General features: G+C 39.6%; 1 protein-coding gene across 4 annotated transcripts in view; it reads right to left on the reverse strand.

The window, feature by feature from the left end:
* Positions 1-17,719, reverse strand: part of LOC114642199 (interferon-induced, double-stranded RNA-activated protein kinase-like) — a 63,837-nt gene that overhangs the window by 38,639 nt on the left and 7,479 nt on the right. For all 4 annotated transcript variants that reach the window (XR_007933609.1, XR_007933610.1, XM_028791175.2 and 1 more), the window contains exons 4-8: positions 16,287-16,413; positions 11,031-11,137; positions 7,645-7,771; positions 6,641-6,699; positions 1,782-1,853 (exon numbers count right to left, since the gene is read on the reverse strand). Coding sequence is in view for 2 of the 4 variants with exons in the window: in XM_028791175.2 (XP_028647008.1) it covers positions 1,782-1,853; positions 6,641-6,699; positions 7,645-7,771; positions 11,031-11,137; positions 16,287-16,413 (492 nt within the window). In the remaining 2 variants the exon portion in view is untranslated. The remainder of the gene's footprint in view (positions 1-1,781; positions 1,854-6,640; positions 6,700-7,644; positions 7,772-11,030; positions 11,138-16,286; positions 16,414-17,719) is intronic.

Raw genomic sequence — 17,719 nt, forward strand, 5'->3', positions numbered from 1 at the left:
ACCCAGACTCTGGAATGACCTACCAAAATTAATTAGATCAGCTGACTCCATGAATTCTTTTAAAAAACAACTCAAAACTCATCTGTTCAGGAAGGCTTTTAGCTCTACTTGACTATCACCCTTCTCTCAGTTTACTTCTCTGTGAAGATGCTCATGTAACCTGTGTGAGTGTGAGACCATCAATTATGTTGTCTGTTTTTTTTTTCTCCGAATTCACTGCCGTAATTTTCTTTATTTATTTATCTGGTTTAGTACAATGCTATATACTGTAGACCCTGTCGTTCTTTCTTATATTCTGTAAGTGCCTTGAGCATGGGAAAGGTGCTATATAAATAAAATGTACTATTATTATTATTATTATTATTATGTATTCATGCAGTTATTACTTGTATAAAAATACTTTTCAGTATGAAAAATACATACACACACACACACACGCACATTATAGTGTGTGGTATGGTATCTTTTGAAATAATAATGGCTCTTGAGGATGACAACGTTTGGCATGTTGATTAGAACATGGAAGTAACAGTTTCACTGTACTCTGATATTACCCACTGTGGTGCTGAGGTGTCACCTGTTGCATGGCTGCACTCGGGTCCTAATCTTGGATCCTGAGGTAGTTTGTCATGTGGTGTGTGCAGCAATGCACTATATCAGTCCATGCTCCTAACCTCCTCCTCCTCCTTATCCAGATATCTTTTTAAATTTTTGAATGGTAAATGGTTCAATCTCCGACTCTACTTGATTTGATACCCTGAGCACTTCATTTATGCTTGATGACTGTTTCACTGTGCCATTTTATTTTGGTGGTTCTCTTTACCATGTTGCATGGTTTTTCACTGCAGCATCCACTTTATTTGTGAGGGTTTATGTATATTCATAAAATAGTTAATGTATTGCTAAGGTGCACAATCATTAATACATTTGTCAGTTATGTAAAAAAGTATATTTTAATCTGAAAAGTATATACAAACAGATTGTACTGGTGTCTACTGAACTAATCATGGTGCCAGAGAGTAGTATCGTGTTGTGTGTTCATTAGCACCAAAAGCAAGACACAAACTGAGGATGGTAATCAGAAATAATTGAGGAAGAGTAACTACGTAATCAGACTACTTCTCGAATGAATATATCCACAAGTTATCTTGCTGATGAGAGCATTTTAAGTGAAACGAAATAAGCACACTTAAAGAAACAATCCCCAACAGCTAAAACTGTTGTCTTGCCCTGGTGATTGGGAAAGTCTGTCACAAAATCCATCAGAATTGACTGCTGCATCAACTACGGGGCAGAATTTCCTGAAGTAACCCGAGTGGGAGCCCCTGGGAAAGTTTTGCCCTGTTACACCCTTCACAGGCTAACACAAAATCGTGTACTTCTTATCCCATCTTCTCCCATCAGAAATTTCTTTTGAATAATTCTAAATACTGTAACATCAGGATGTCCATGCATGGCGGATAGGTGTGCCCATTCCACACCCATGTCCTTAATTACTATTCTGGTCAGACATTTGTGACTGTGCAGCCATTTTCCTCATTAACAAGATTTACATAACATTTATACTTACCCTTATGCACTATAGCCCTTGAAGAGCCTTGACCTCCCTTATGACACAATCAGCTATAGTGACACTTGCCATATTGTTGAGGGGTATTATGTTTTCTGATTCTATGAATGTTTTGTCTGGATCAAAAAGTCTTGAAAGGGCATCAGACTTCACATTATTTCCTGCACTATACATGATTGTAAAATCAAAGCACTTAAAAAAGAGAACTTACCTTGACTGCCTGGCATGCACTCTTCTTGGCATTGTGAGCGACTTCATTTCAACATCTCCTACCACAGAAGAACTACAAAAACATGATAAATAAGAAAGGCAGATTGTTATTGCTGTGTAAGTATTCCGTATTCACTCACTGGGCAACAAAATGTAGCACACTAGCTATCACAAAATGAAACAAACATACAACACAAAAAGTAACATATCTACAAATATACATTTAAAAGAATTAATATTGGCCTTAATGACCTAAGGCCTTGAAATTTGGACTGTCACTTTGACCCATCAAAGCTGAGAGGGTGGGCTCTGGTGTTTTGACCAGTGTATCATCTTTCAGAAGCACAGTGAACAGCTCATGGACTGGGTGTGCCACATTTACAGTAGACTCTCCAGATGAGCACTCCTAGAAGGACACTGAAACCAAAACTTCAAAAACTGAAGTAACCAAATCACACAGTAAGTCTGTGCCGTGTTTTATTGCGTTAATGTCCACCACAGAGCCCGTGGTCACAAGTTGGACTTTCATCTGTCTATTCTTATAGTCCCTAGAGTGGCGATGTTTTACATGTTGGTTAACACATGCAAACAAGAACTTCACTGTACTCTGTACATGAGGCAAACCTTTAAACCTTTATAATTTCAACAATAAATGTTTCCATTTCTGAGTTTACTTGATGTGGTACCCTGACCAGTTTATTTAATCTGCATGATCATTATGTTTGATGAGGTGTTAATGGTGCCATTTTGTTTTGGTGGACATTGACATTTTGCATTGTTGCTTGTGGCAGCAGCCGCTTTACTTGTAGTAATAGCACAGGGGTTTATATATATTCATAAAATAGTACATGTATTTTTATCGTGCACAATTAATCAACAACATATCTCTTACTTGTGTAAAAAACATGTTTCAGTCTGAGAAGTATATACAGGCACATTACACTGGTATCTGCTGAACTAACCATGGCACCAGAGAGTGGTAACATGTTGTATGAGCGTTAGCTTATGTACAGGTAAGTATGAATTTCACTGTATTCTGTACATGTGACAGAAATGACCCTATAAACCTAAATAAAGTTGTTGCCAGCTAATTGCATGCCTACTGTTTAAAGACAGTGGCCTACATTAGTAATTTCTTCACAATTGCATTTCCCGGAAGATATTTATTTAGCAAATTTTCATTAAAATATATGTTTGGGACAATGTGAGGTAACAACCTGATGACATGGCACGTGGATTAGGCGATATGAGTAATGTGAGATTTTTTTCATGGATGGATTGGTGTTGTTTGCTGTTGTCCAATGTTGGTCCTTTTCTATCAGAAACCTTGTTTTCTTCGTTCTGCATGCAAACATGACATTAAAGAATGTTCTTGATGATTTCCACAAACTACATGGGTTAAGTAACATGCTAAAAAATATTTTGGGTAGAATATTCCTTTAACACAAAAAGAAGCAACTAAGAGCTAAGAATCTTAACAAGCTGAGTTAACTAAAATGAAGTACGTAAATATTACTGGTTTAGCAGTAAAACTGGCTTCTTAAATATGAAATAAATCCCTGAAGCTTCTGTGACACTCCGCTACCAAACATGGGCTCTAAACTAATAAAGCGCATAGTATTTAGTTTAGAAAGGGGATGTATAAGTTAAGAATTTTTGTATTTAATTCAATCAATTATTAATTTTTTTTTGTTTTTTACTTTCATATCATACTGCATATATTATAAAGAAAGTATACAGTAGGAATCGTGAAAAAAGTCAACCTCAAGAATTTGATGAATCTTGATGTTTTAGACCTTCCTGGGTCCGAAAATACCATGTCTGAAATTATGTCTGTCTGTGTGTAAACACGATAACTCAAAAACGCTTTCACCTCGGTCAATGAGATTTTGTACACATGCTTTATATCATATATAAGGAATCCTATCAACTTTTGGGCCACTTCCGGCAGCTGGACATGGTACTTTAACTGAATACTTTCATGAATTTTCAAGTAAACTGTGGTTATAATTACAGATAGATGATTCAAATTTTATATAGATATTTATAATGATAAAAAGCAAACATATGAAATTTGAGAAAACTTACTCAACCGGAAGTAATATCTATATATATAATTCACCCATGGAGCACAGAAGACAGAGCCACGCCCACCAAATGGGATAGGACAACAACTGACAGAGCCACACCCACCAACTCGGACGCGACAACTCACAAAACACGGCGTCCGACAACTCACAGAGCCACGCCCACCAACTCAGACGCGACAACTCACAAAACACGACGTCATTTGCATTTGTCTCTGCTACAGTCCACATGCACCTCTGAGCCACGTTGACGTTTCGGTTACGACGCACTACCGCGTCCACCATCGCAAACTGTTTTACACACTACATACAGTGATTCACATCCGCGACAAACATGCTTCTTCTTAGATGGTCCTGCAGGAACACGGAAAACATTTGTCTACACAATACTCCTTATTCCCCGGCCCGCGTCCACCCTCGCTCTCCAGGCAACAAACACCACGAAAGTCCTTCCGTCTCCATGGCACACACACAACAGAGCCCCGTCCACCAACAATTCGCACGAGGGCGAAAGCATTTGCCAAGAATGTTTTCATTAATCAAGAACGAAAGTCGGAGGTTCGAAGACGATCACATACCGTCATAATTCCGACCATAAACGATGCTGACTGGCGATCCGGCGGCGTTATTCCCATGACCCGCCAGGCAGCTGCCATGTTTGTCGCGGATGTGAATCGCTCTGTGCAGCGTGTAAAACAGTTTGTTTGTCAACCAGGGCACACAAGAAGCAGCACGCAAGACTGACCGTGTGATACGCACGATGGGGCCACGCATGCCAACTCACAGAGCCCCGCCCACCAACAATTCACTAAGCAGCCAACCATGGCACACGCACGTCAGAGCCCCGCCCACCAACAATTTGCGCGAGAGCGAAAGCATTTGCCAAGAATGTTTTCATTAATCAAGAACGAAAGTCAGAGGTTCGAAGACGATCACATACTGTTGTAATTCCAACCATAAACGATGCCGACTGGTGATCCGGCGGCGTTATTCCCATGATCCGCCGCACAACCAAAATCTTTGGGTTCCGGCAGGAGTATGGTTGTAAAGCCGAAACTTAAAGGAATTGACGGAAGGGCACCACCAGGTGTGGAGCCTTTGGCCTAATTAGACTCAACACGGGAAACCTCACCCGGCCCGGACAAAAAGAACAATGAACAGTCAACGTGGCTCAGAGGTGCATGTGGACTGTAGCAGATGTGAAACCGACTGAGGCGGTGTTTGGAAAATGAATAGTCAACGTGACTCACAAGTGCATGTAGACTGTACACAGACAAAAGCAATTCAGGTGAGGAGTTGGGGGTGGGCACATGAGCAGGCAGTGCGTACTGAACGATGACTAAGAGATGACTATTCACCCATCAATACATCGTCCTCACTGGGCGTCCTTCCCCTCACACCCCGTTCCACCCTCCGTGCGCCCCCTTCGTCCAGCCCCGTCCCTCGCTCTGGGAGGTGGGAGCGCGGCGGCGGTCCTCCAGTTTTCAGTCACGGACAATTGTATGTTGCTCTCTCCAGAGTTCCCTTACAGTTGTATCCTCAAACCCACCCCATAAGAAGAAGCATGTTTGTCGTGGATGTGAATCGCTGTACGCAGCGTGTAAAACAGCTTGTTTGTCGCGGATGGGAATCGCTGTATGCGCCATGTAGAACAGTTTGCGAGGGGTATCCCATGGTCTTACAGTTGGTGGGCGGTCTCTGTTAATTGCTCTTGTGAGCGGGCACATGACCAGGCAGTGTGTATGCTTCGAGAGCGAGGGTGGACGCGACAGCACCATCTAAGAAGAATCATATTTGTCGCGGATGTGAATCGCTGTATGCAGCGTGTAAAACAATTTGCTTGTCACGGATGTGAATCGCTGTATGCAGCCTGTAAAACAGTTTGCGAGGGGTATTCCATGGTCTTAGCAGTGTCCATGCTTCGATGTGAATCGCTGTATGCAGCGTGTAAAACGCTGTATTGTATGTTGACCTCTCCAGAGTTTCATTCATCTACAGTCGTATCCTCAAAACCAACCCCATTTGGACAACTGTGTCTTTCAGGAAGTGTTCACCCATCAATACATACTTATGCGGCGTATGCTACACCGCGGGTTGGCTAGTTTTATTTAAACAACCATCCAAATTTTTTTTATCATGAAATATAAATGTGTACACGATATTAAAAACTGTATTCAATATAACGCATATCTTTCAATAATTATAATTAGTTTTATTTTAATTTATACTTCATCAGTTTAACAATAACGTGTAAACATTGAGCATGCTTCATAAATATAAAGATGTAATGGGAACAATAAGCTGCTACGTTCCCGTTGTATTCCTGGTAATGCATCTAATTTTATGATTTTTTTTAAATTTCTGCCATTATCGTCATAATTAATGTAGGTAAATGCAGTTTTACCTATAGCAATTTATTGTAACAAATATTATATAATACTAACACTTTTTCTATGTTTCTAGGTGACTGTAACTCTTTTTACTTTAAACATAATCTGGGTAATGCATATGTAATCATGAAAAAATTCCACCTCCATTTTCGACCTCCCTAAGTGCGAAAATATTTTAATGTAAAGTTTGATTACAAATAGAGATAAATGACTGTGTCAATTAGTTATGATGGGAAACAAAGACTTATGATATTTGAGAAATATTGCGCAACTGGAAGTGGTTCTGATGACCTTTTTCTCTTTCTCAGTATACGAGAAAGTCAAGGGGAGCTCACTCCCAATTTTTTATTATTCTTAACTAACAAAAAAAAATCCAAATTTACCTTGGTGTTACAGTGCTGGTTCCATGTAGATGCTTCTGTATTTTAGATTTTTTTGTAATCTAGGAAAAAATAAAGGAAAGCATCTTTTAAATTCATTCCTCATGTGTCTTTTGGCCACTTATGACTACCCTGCTGTTAAGTGGCTCATGGTGTAGGTTAGACAATGCACTTTGGAATCCAAAACCTACTCACAATGCAACATACAGCATGTCTAATATGGGATATTAGATACATCTCTGGGATCACAACTCTGTTGCCACAGATCATCAATCCATTATAGACCTAGGAATTTATTCAATGATGTTTTTGGAAACCATCTATGTAAAATGAGGTGAAGGTGTCTGTTCTGTACCATGAGAGCTGTAGTAGTAATAAGAATGTAAAAAGACATAGAGAGGGCCGGACTGTGTGAAACATAACACCATCATGCTTCATTGCAGCCAACAATTCTAGCTTGAAACTTGAACATAGATTGTAACTTTCATTGGGGTATGTCTATTAAAAGTTCTCCACAGTATACCATTCACACCAATAAAAAAAATTATCAACTGCCAAGTCCTTGTGTGGAGCATAATTAGTTGTTTTTTTCTTTAATCACTAATAAAAAAAGGCCATCAGCATAAAACTGAGTTACTTAACTGTGTGACAGCTGAGATGGACTGAAGTACCTATTTAACCATTTTGCAAAGTCGGTGGAAAGGATGCCCTTGGACTTTAGGAATTAAAAACTGACGTAGCCATATTATTATAGGCTGCATTTTTTAACCTTTTTCACAGGAATGTGTACTTGAATTAATTTTAAAATATTAGTCCCTTTACAGATGAAATGCTGTATTTAGGTGGGTAACTATAGTATTTTTGTAGAAATAGGTATTTACACATTTATTCATGCCTAATGATAACTAAATTAAACAAAACGCCACTGTTTTCACAGTATTGTTTCTTTAAAAATCCAGACTTACAGAAATGTATGAATTTTGAACTGTCAAAATGTCTCTCATTACCTGGGCATGGCTGTCTTTAGTGAGTTCCTCGTATGCCATCTTTGCTGCTTCATGTTTTGCTTCCTTTTTTCTTTCAGCTACACCATTACTAAATTCCTGGTTACCAATTATGAACTGTCCAGCAAACCTGACAAAAAAAATTTAAAAAACAAGGATGAGACCTGCTGTTTTTGAGTGACTGATCTTTGTATGCCACCATGTTTTACTCTGTTTACTAGCTGTGCTACCCACCTAAGACAGGTTGAAATTTAAGTAGGCAATGTAGAACTCAGCCTTAATGCTTGCAGTGCACCACGCAATGCATATGCCTCTGCTATATACCATTTTCTATGGGATTTGTAAAAACCATGTTAATGCTTGTGATGTACCACCTATTGCAATGACAAAAGCAAAGCATATTATTACTAAAAAAGTTTATGATGTGCCATCTTTTGGAATGACATGGACATATTGACCAGACAGACACACAGACAAACACACAGACACTTATCCTTTTTAAGGTGGAAGTGTTGATTCATTTTTCTAAGCTATTCTGGCAATCAAACATGTTATAATAAATGAAGACCTTTATAGAAAGGTCAAGCATAAAAGTAATCCTGTATGGCTTTTGCCTCTAAGCTCCTTATTCACATAAGACAGATTCTATTTTGTGTTTAGTTTCTCAGCTTCATTATAATTAGAATTTTTAAAAGAATGTTTTATTGTCATGATAATCGCCAGAAATATATTTCAAAATATTTCAGTCTTCTTTTTATTTTATATTAGGACTTTCATGAATATTGGGCAGCATGGTGTTTCAGCAGTGTGTGTTGATGCTTCACAGATTTAGCATCCTGGGTTTGAATCCTGACCTTGTGTGTGTGCAGTGACTTTTTTTCTAGGCTACATTTACTCCTGTTTTCCTCCCATAATCCAACGTTATGTATATGAGATTAATTATCTCACATGAGTGAGGGTCTGTGTTTGAACAAGCACAGATAAACTAGCACACTGCCTGTGGCTGGTTCCTGCCTTATAGGCTATGGCACACAGACTGCCCTAACTGGTGTGTTTTAGAATGTTGTTGTAAGAAAATTAATGATAGATAGATAGATGAATGGATGGATGGATAGATAGGTAGATTCACACACATACATTTTTTTTCTGATCATACACCAGAATGACTAAAAAGGAAGTAAAACTTCTGACTTGGCATTCACAATGATGTGTTATACAGCCGTATTTCCGTTGGTATGAAGGAGTCCCAGTAGCGTTTCCAAACAAACATTGGCTGAATATTTTGTTGGCTAAAAATCCTCAGTGTTAGTGTGTCATGGAGAGGATGTGTAGCACATCCATGATGGTTCACTACATGGTCAAAAGTTTGTGGACACACAGCTATTACACCTATATGACCTTGGACATGCCATTCTATAACCATGGGCATTAATATGGAGTTGCTGCCCTATTGATGGCTATAACAGCCTCCAGTCTTCTGGAATGAGTGTGAATGAAGCGAAAATAAAGCAGTGACAAGCCCCTAAATCAGCTAAACTAGTGTAATGCTTTTTTTTTCTTTTTTTTTTTTAAAGATTATTAAAGCTGCTTCACTAAAAACGTAAGTTTGTTGGTGCACCCATTACTGCTTTTTCTGCAAAGACTGCCAGTATGGTTCAATTGGCTACTGATTCTTAATAAGCTTTTGAAAGACTCATTTACAAAAAATCCTTTTCTGAGATATCCAGTGTGGTGGGCGGCCATGGCCATTACCAGCCGGGATGCCAGCTGGATGGAAGGACCGGGGGTGAAAGCATCTGCAAGACGCTACATCCCCGGAAATGCTAGAGGGCAGCCCTCCTGGATTCCTGCAGGGCACACTGGGAGTTGGAGTTTTGTGCAGCCCTGTTGGATTCCATGGGGGCCACCAGGGGGAGTTGCAGAGCTTTACCTTAAACTTACCTGGAGCACCCCCAGGACCAACATAAAAGGGACCGCCTCACTCCATTTAGGGGCCAGAGTCGGGAGGAAGTGGATGAAGCTTGCTGGAAGATGAGTGGTGGTAGAAAGAGACAGAAGAAAAGGACTGTAGCTAGTACTGTGGTGCATTGTACTGTGCTGTGCTCTCGGGAGCGAGAAAAAAACTGTCACCCCTATGTAAATAAAGGTGTGTTGTGTGCTACATTTGACTGTCTGTGTCAGGTTAGGGCAGCCATACACACCCTGGTGGTCCACACCAGATGTAAGTTCACAGTTCAATCTTGAGGTTGATGGTTCCAATTTTGCTGTAGACCATTCTTTTTCATCTCTTCTTAGGTACCAACATATTAAACCTACGTACATTTTTTTCTTAAAAAATAAAACACTCACTCTGGCAAACCAAAATTAAGAATTTTTTAACAAAAAGTTAGCCTTGGGAGAGCAGTGCCACTGGCTGAAAGGAACTGAACATCCATTCATCATATTCACAGATCCTAAAAACACAACTTATTTGAATTCTGCTAAACATCTGAACTGCCAACAAGCTCATTGGGTTTTCTTTATATGTCGGTTTAGTTGCATTGTTTTGCGCTGAGCTGAAGTAGAAGCATGCCACAGCTAAATGCTCTTTCTAAGCAGTATGAGACTGAAAAACTGCATTTTGAATCTGAAAGTATAATTCTATAGGAAAGGTTTATGGCACCTATTGATGTAGAACGGCCCTCTGTTTCATTAAACAAAATCCTCTCTCCAATGTAGATCCTCCTTATGAGTCGCCTAGTGAATTGATGTTTGTTTCTAGTTTTTGTTAAGCTGAGGTCTTAGAATGGGTTCATGGTTCTTTGTTTTCTGGACACTCTGGTAGTAAACAGACTCTCAGGTTTGAATCAAGACACTTCTGGTGACCAACTCTTTGTTCTAATATAAAGGAGTATTTTTCTACTTGGGACAGCAACATAACTGAGCTGTTAATTGCCAAATACAAGACCAGAAATCAAAAATCCAAACATCCTGCAGCTATGTTTAGAGGTGCAAGGGCCTTAACCTGTACAAAGAAACATATGTGTTCTCCACACTTTTTACATTTATCACCAGAACTGAAATCATTCACATTTATTTATTCATGCATTAATTTTCTAAACCTATTTTTCCCAGTTAAGTGTTACAGAGACCTGAAGCCAATTCCAACATCACTGGAAGAAAGGTATGGACCAAAACTGGTCAGCACACCAGTTCCTCTCACACCAGACCTGTTTAGGTGTGAGCAAACATACAAGAACAAGTGAGGTCTTGTAAATTGCACCCAGACAATGATTAGGCCAGGAATTGAACCTAGGACTCTGAATGGCTAACCACTGTGCTGAGGTGCCACCTAATACTGGCATATACAAAATTAGACTTGTTCAAGGTAACAGTAAGTAGCCACATACCTTTCCACAAATCTGAAGGAGGTGCGGTTTTTTTTCCCATACTGATGAAGCCAAGATATATAGTCTTCACTCACTGACGGCATACTCCACTTTGTTCTACTCGCAGACTACAGGAAAAGATCCAGAATGACACAGTGAGCAAACATCATGAAATATACTACTAAGAGCTAATTCATTTACTGGAAACATTTATAGGAAACATTATTGTTATTCACAATCGGTTCTTCTTACAGGAAGGCCTCATATGGGTAGAAGGTTTAAGTCCCTGCAAACGCATAGTAGATTTAAAGCAGGAGGTGTTTCTGAGTCACCTCTGAGACAGAAGAAATTGTAACGAGAGAGGATTGGGAGATGGACGCGGTCAAAAGTCAAGATGATTCTGTTAACCAGAAAGTCAACAATATCTTTCATCAAATCCAGCACATTAATATAGAGTCAAAGTCATTAAGCCAGAGATATTTTTCGTAAAACCGATAGAAAGTAAACACTAGAGAATTGCTAACCTACACAAAGTTTATCTAATTTCGGATACTTAAGGAATCCTGATTCCTTCTGGGTATGTCTTCATGGTAACCATCACAAAATTGCAATATAACAATAAAAACTTTTCAGAAACACGCAAATGTTAAAAAGGAATTCCTGGGGCAGAAAAACTCCAAAATGGATGCATACATATCATAAAGGACTCCGTAATTCCTGCAAAAAAATAAAGTAAATACCAGATGATAACATGGGAGAGACAAGATCAGTAGTCTTGTGTTTGGGAATAATAGGCACCACATTTTTTTAGGAACACTTTAGTTCAGGTACTGAAAAATTACACCTCTTACTCCTTTACTCTTATGTAACAGGACCTTAACAAATACTTCTTTGGGTCTTCATAACACTTACAAAGCATCCGTGAAGTGTTTATTCATCTCTGCAATGTGACCCACTCATAAAACATCACTTTGGAGTGGTTTCTCTCGTTATTTCATATTTAATGTAAGACCTGTGAATTCTTCATATTGACAAGTCATTTTACCAGCATGTCAGTACGCCGCACCGCACATAAATGAATGACCCATCTGCTGATGTTTTAGAAGTGTTATGTTGAACAAAAGAAGCCATTGTTAAGGTTTTGTTACATAACAGTAAATAAGTAATAGACGCCTTTTTTCAGTACCTAAACTAAAGTGTTACAGGCAGTTTTATGCTTTTTCATTGTTAGTGCTATTTGTCATGGGGTTGATGGGTGGCAATGTGTTTTGGTTTGGCAAATTTATGGTACTCTGTACACATTACAGTACTGCTACTAATACCCATATATACTGTACATACAAGAACAGGCTGATCCTCAAAGCAGAACTGGGCCATCATGAAGCAGGCTCAGCCTTCGGAATGACTTTGTGTTGTATTCTTTTTTGGTTGACCTTAACTTTTATGTAACTTGTGAGTTATTTTTCTACTTCTTTTGATCTGAATTTGTGTGTAACTATCATTTTTGGCTTGCCACTTTTTATTCTATATCAAATCACACTACTGTTCTTACATGAAAAAATAATCCATTAAATAAAACATATGCCATACATAAGAAAAGTTACAAACCCACACACAAATAAAACAATCTATAAATTACCATATTCAATATGGTTGGAATTTTTGTTGAGTTAAGAACTATCACCTTTAGTTGTGTCTAATAAAAGCTCAATACTTAACAATTTAAGACCAAAAAATGGTGATACAATTTTTGAAGGGGTTCCAGATCCAGAGAGCCTCTGTAGTCCATCTGGGGATTATGGAGGCCAATGGTGCTTTTCCTTCTTTTACAGATGATTTCCAGAATTCTGTTATTTCCTTGGTCATCTTTACGACTGTCCATTCTCCTACTCCCAGCCATTCGTTGATGTCATCAACCCATCTTCTTACTTGTCTTCCTACTCACGGTTTCCAATTTCTCTTTCTCTTTTATCTCTTTCTGATTAGCTTCTCCTCTCCCATCCTGTATTTGAAAACTTAACTTCTTCCCCTTAGTAACTTTGCAAATATTTGTTTTTCATTTAAGATCTTTTTGAATTGTTTCATTTTTCACCTTATCTCCATCCATTTTTCAAAATCGTTCTGTCTCTTTGAAAGAGTTACATAGTACTACACTACAAAAGGTCTGCTGTAGTTAAATGGTTGCTCTGAATAACAGGTCTACTATTTACCAAAACTCCTGCAGTGTGACAGTTGCTAGCAGTAACCAAGATTATGCTCTGCATTGAAGTATTAGGGTATGCTGACTAGTTAGAAAAACATTTTTGGAACATTGGCTTAAACTGGTTTGGGAAGCCCTGGTCCTGTAGGGTACTTAGGGTGTCTTCAAATATCAGTCTGACAACATTTTAAATGAGTTAGGTGAATAAGGTTTGACAAGCTATTTGGAGCTGAATGTTTTGTTTTGATCAGAACCTTTCTTGAGAGAACTCCTAAAACTCTGTCAGGAGTAACAGCCACATTCCATCATTCCTGCATGTTGTGACGTGTGAGTCCCTGTCTTGCACCCCAAAACACGAAGCTGAGTCTCAGTACTTTAGTAAAACCAACTTTATTCCACTTGAAACAGGAACAGCACAGTTATTTATTGTAGTGGGATCTATCACTCTCCTATACACAGTCACAGCAATCGGGCAGGGTCGTGGCCAGGTTAATGTCCAAGTAATACTGTTCCCTTCATTTATAACGTTCCTTGCATCACCCATTAACGGCAGGCGCTCATAGTGTGACCGCAGTCATTTCGGATTTGTTTTCGCGGCAAGCTGCCACAGCGGTGCCCCATCAACTGACAGGCTATCTTTCATAGACGCGACGATCGCACTTTGGAACACTCTTCGGCATGTTATCCTATTGGGGGGAGCCCCAAAAGAGTTTAGAAACCTTACAATGTACACATGTCTCATATGTTTATTTTGGGTTATTTTAATTTTTTATCTCACTATGAAATCATTTCAAAACAAATTAGAAAACTTTTATTTTATTCCCATTTTGTTTGTTTATGTGACGCATTTAAGTACATCACATGACCACAGTTATCACGTTAATTACACCTCGGGATTTGACACTACAAATATGGCTGCAGTGACAGCATACTTTATCCCTCGGCAGATCAGACTCTTTGTTTGTGAATTCCTGCCGTTATTTTCAGATGAATATAGGCCCTTGTGTCAGATACCGGTTTGATTTTGATTTTGATTTTTTGACTGCAACATCTGATTTGCATTTTGCCCTTGGGCTCTGGTTGTCTCCTCATGTGTTCTTTTCTGGCTTTCGCCTATTTCTGCCCGACTACTTATTTTCCTCACAATAAGACCTCAAACCCAGCATGTCACAATGTCACAATACAGATTCTACGGTTATTACAGCCACAGTTAACTGAGATGACAATCATCCATCTGGAAGCATCAGGAGCAGGTCTGTGAGATTGTGCAATAATTTCTTTCCCCAAGCAGTCCGGCTCCTGAACACCATGCTGCCCTCCTCCACACTGGACTCTTTACTCCACACACTCTCTGGATTACAAAATACTACTTAATACTGTACATGTTTTTTAGTTATATATATATATATATATATATATATATATATATATCTTGTGTACTGCACCTTTTGACTCTGGAGGACGATATTTCATCCCACTGTGTACTGTAAGTATATTGTTAGGATGACAATAAAGCTCTACTACTACTACTACTGCTACTACTACTACAAAGAGTCTTGTTATTTAGTTATAGCTAAATGAATATCTTTAACATGTATTGGTAGATGTGTTTCAGAGAGGGGTTTCATGGTTCTGGCCTCCCCCTTGTGCAGCAATCACAACAACGTCAATACTTTCTAGGGCAGGTGAAATCAAGCCTGACTAGGAAATGCTACTACAAAATAGAGACATACCAATACGAATTAAAAGAAACAAGGCTTTGTGTCTCAAAATGTACATTAAACCCACCTCTTCACCAAATATGCACCAAAATTATATTTGTCTATGTATCCAGCAGGGGGCGCTAGCTCCCTTGTTGGAATGAGTTCTTTTATAATTGCAGCGTGTTACATAACCCAAAACTATATAGTGTGGCGGGTGGCCGGGTCCCATGCCTGGCCGGGACAACCCTTCTACTTATGTTCCGGGGGAGCAGCCATGGGCTTCTTAGTACCTCCCCCAGGACTCTTGGTGGCAGCCTCCCTAGTTGACGATGGTACCTCAGTTTCCTGCAGGGTTCCATGGGAGATGGAGTTCTCCACAACCCTGTGGGGATCTGGGGTGGCCACCAGGGGGTGCTGAATGGATCCCAGAGCCAACATGGACACCTCTACAGCCCCGCCTGGAAGTACAATTAGAAACAGGTGATCAAGCACCTGGAGCACTTCCGGGTGGGCTATAAAAAAGGCCAGCATCCACCACTCAGGAGCCAGAATTGGGAGGAAGAGGACGAGGTTGCCTGGGAGGAGTGGTGGTGCCAAGGTGGAGAGTTGTGTGTTTTGGAGTTAAGTGCTTTAGGGACTGTGTTGTGGCTGGGGGGTTCACGGGGAAGACGTGCCCTCCCACTGAAGAAAAATAAAAGTCTTGTTGTGTTTTTACACGTGCCTCTGTGTCAGTCTGTGCTGGGTCGGGCGATATATAGCGCCTTTATCACAATAGATATAATCTAATAAGGCGATACCCCTCCTTTAGTGATACAGTGGTAAAAAAATCACATAGGAGAAATAACTTCACTTTCTTTAATGATGGCTTACGCGGCATAACAGACGAAGGAAGCCAATGGCAAGAACCAGTTCGGATGAGGGGACCCGATGTGTAGAGTCTGCCATTTTTGTTGCTGCGTTGAAAGAATTTTCAGGATCGGATGACGTTATCTCCCATCCGTCTGTCGGCTTCAAAGGTGTGCCGGGCAATGTTCCAAGGCTTTATACTCTTTCTTCACATGCAGGCCCCCACTTAGGTAAATCATGCCATTCCAAACAAGGCAAAGAGAAAACACACTTTCATGCTGAGTTTGACACACAGAAATAGTATATAATGGTCATTTCGCAGTTGTTTCTGTCTTGTCTTCTAATGCTTGCCTAGCAGTTCTAAATGATGAGCCCCTGTACGAAATCTGGCTTTGTGTTAGCTGTGCATATGAGTAGAAAGAAAAGTAGATTTATAAAATATTTGTACAGAGCACAGTAACATATTAAACATATACTTATTACAGTCTATAATTGTGATTGTTTTTTGTTTGTTTTTTTTTACATTACCTGTGTACTGCCATCTTGTGTAAGTTCTTCATATGCAAGTTTGGCCGCTTCATGTTTTGCTTCTTTTTTTCGTTTAGTTACCACATTAGCAAACTCTTGCTCATCAGTTCTTACATGGCAGGAAAACCTAATACAAGAGTTAAAGAAAAATGAAATTAATAATTGTTCTCCATGTGCTTCTGTGCTCAAGCATCAACTACTACTATCTGAATTTGACACAAGGGGTTTTGACAGTTTGTACGCATACTGCATAGAGCTGCCATGACCCGTCAATTCTAATCCAGCAGGAAAAACCCTTCATTTATATAGTGCCATCCATAATGTTTGGGACAAAGACATATTTTTCATTGATTTACCCCTGCGCCACAGTTTAAAATTACAAATCAAACAATTCAGACACCGTGATTAAAGTGCACATTGCAGACTTTCATTTAAGGGTACCTGCATATGTTTCAGTCACACCAGTACTGAAATTCTCAGCAACTGAAATTTAAATAAGTTTGATGAATGAAAATGAAGCCTGTCACTGCATGAATACTCCACACATATTGTACTATGATCCCAAACTGGACTAAGCAGATTGGAGAATGTCATCTATAAATGGCTGGGTTATTTATACTGTAAATGAAAAAAATCATTAAAAATGATTATTTTTCCTGTTTTGAAGCCTCGGTGTGTTATGGCTGTCAACTTGCTTGATCTGACAAGTTAGGAGTGCAATATGTCTAGGGTATGTGGTGGAGGGCCGGGTACGCCCTGATTATGGAAAGAGTATTTCCTGGACAGTTTATCCCTGGGACTGACAAAGGGCAGCCTCTTTGGTTTCCAGCGGGGCCACGGGTCGTGAGCTTGGGAGCTTGTATCCAGCAGGGGGCATTAGCTCCCTGGGAATGAGTTCTTTTGTAATTGCAGTGTGTTACATAACCTGAAACTATATAGATATGATATAAAAAGGCGATACTCCTCCCTTAGTGATACGGTGGTAAGAAATCACATAGGAGAAATAACTTCGCTTTCTTTAATGACGGCTTATGCTGCATAACAGACGAAGGAAGCCAATGGCAAGAACTCACTTCGGGAGTGGGGGCCCAATGTGTAGAGTCTGCCATTTTCACCATTCAGTGGAGGAATTTTCCGGATCAGATAACATCTTCCATCTGTCCGTCGGCTTCAAAGGTGTGCCGGGTGATGTTCTAAGGCTTATACTCTTTCTTCATGTGCAGGCCCCCACTTCGGTGAATCATGACATTCCAAACATGACAAAGAAGATACAGTTTCATGCTGAGTTTGACACAAAAATACCATACAACAGTCCTCACTGTGAATGCCCATTTCGCAGTTGTCCCTAACTTGTCTTGTCTTTAAATGCTTGCCTAGCAGTTCTTATATGGTGAACTCCTGTGCGCTAAATCTGGCTCTGTGTCAAATGTGCT

The sequence above is a fragment of the Erpetoichthys calabaricus genome, chromosome 15 (assembly GCF_900747795.2).
Source record: "Erpetoichthys calabaricus chromosome 15, fErpCal1.3, whole genome shotgun sequence".
NCBI lineage: Eukaryota > Metazoa > Chordata > Cladistia > Polypteriformes > Polypteridae > Erpetoichthys > Erpetoichthys calabaricus.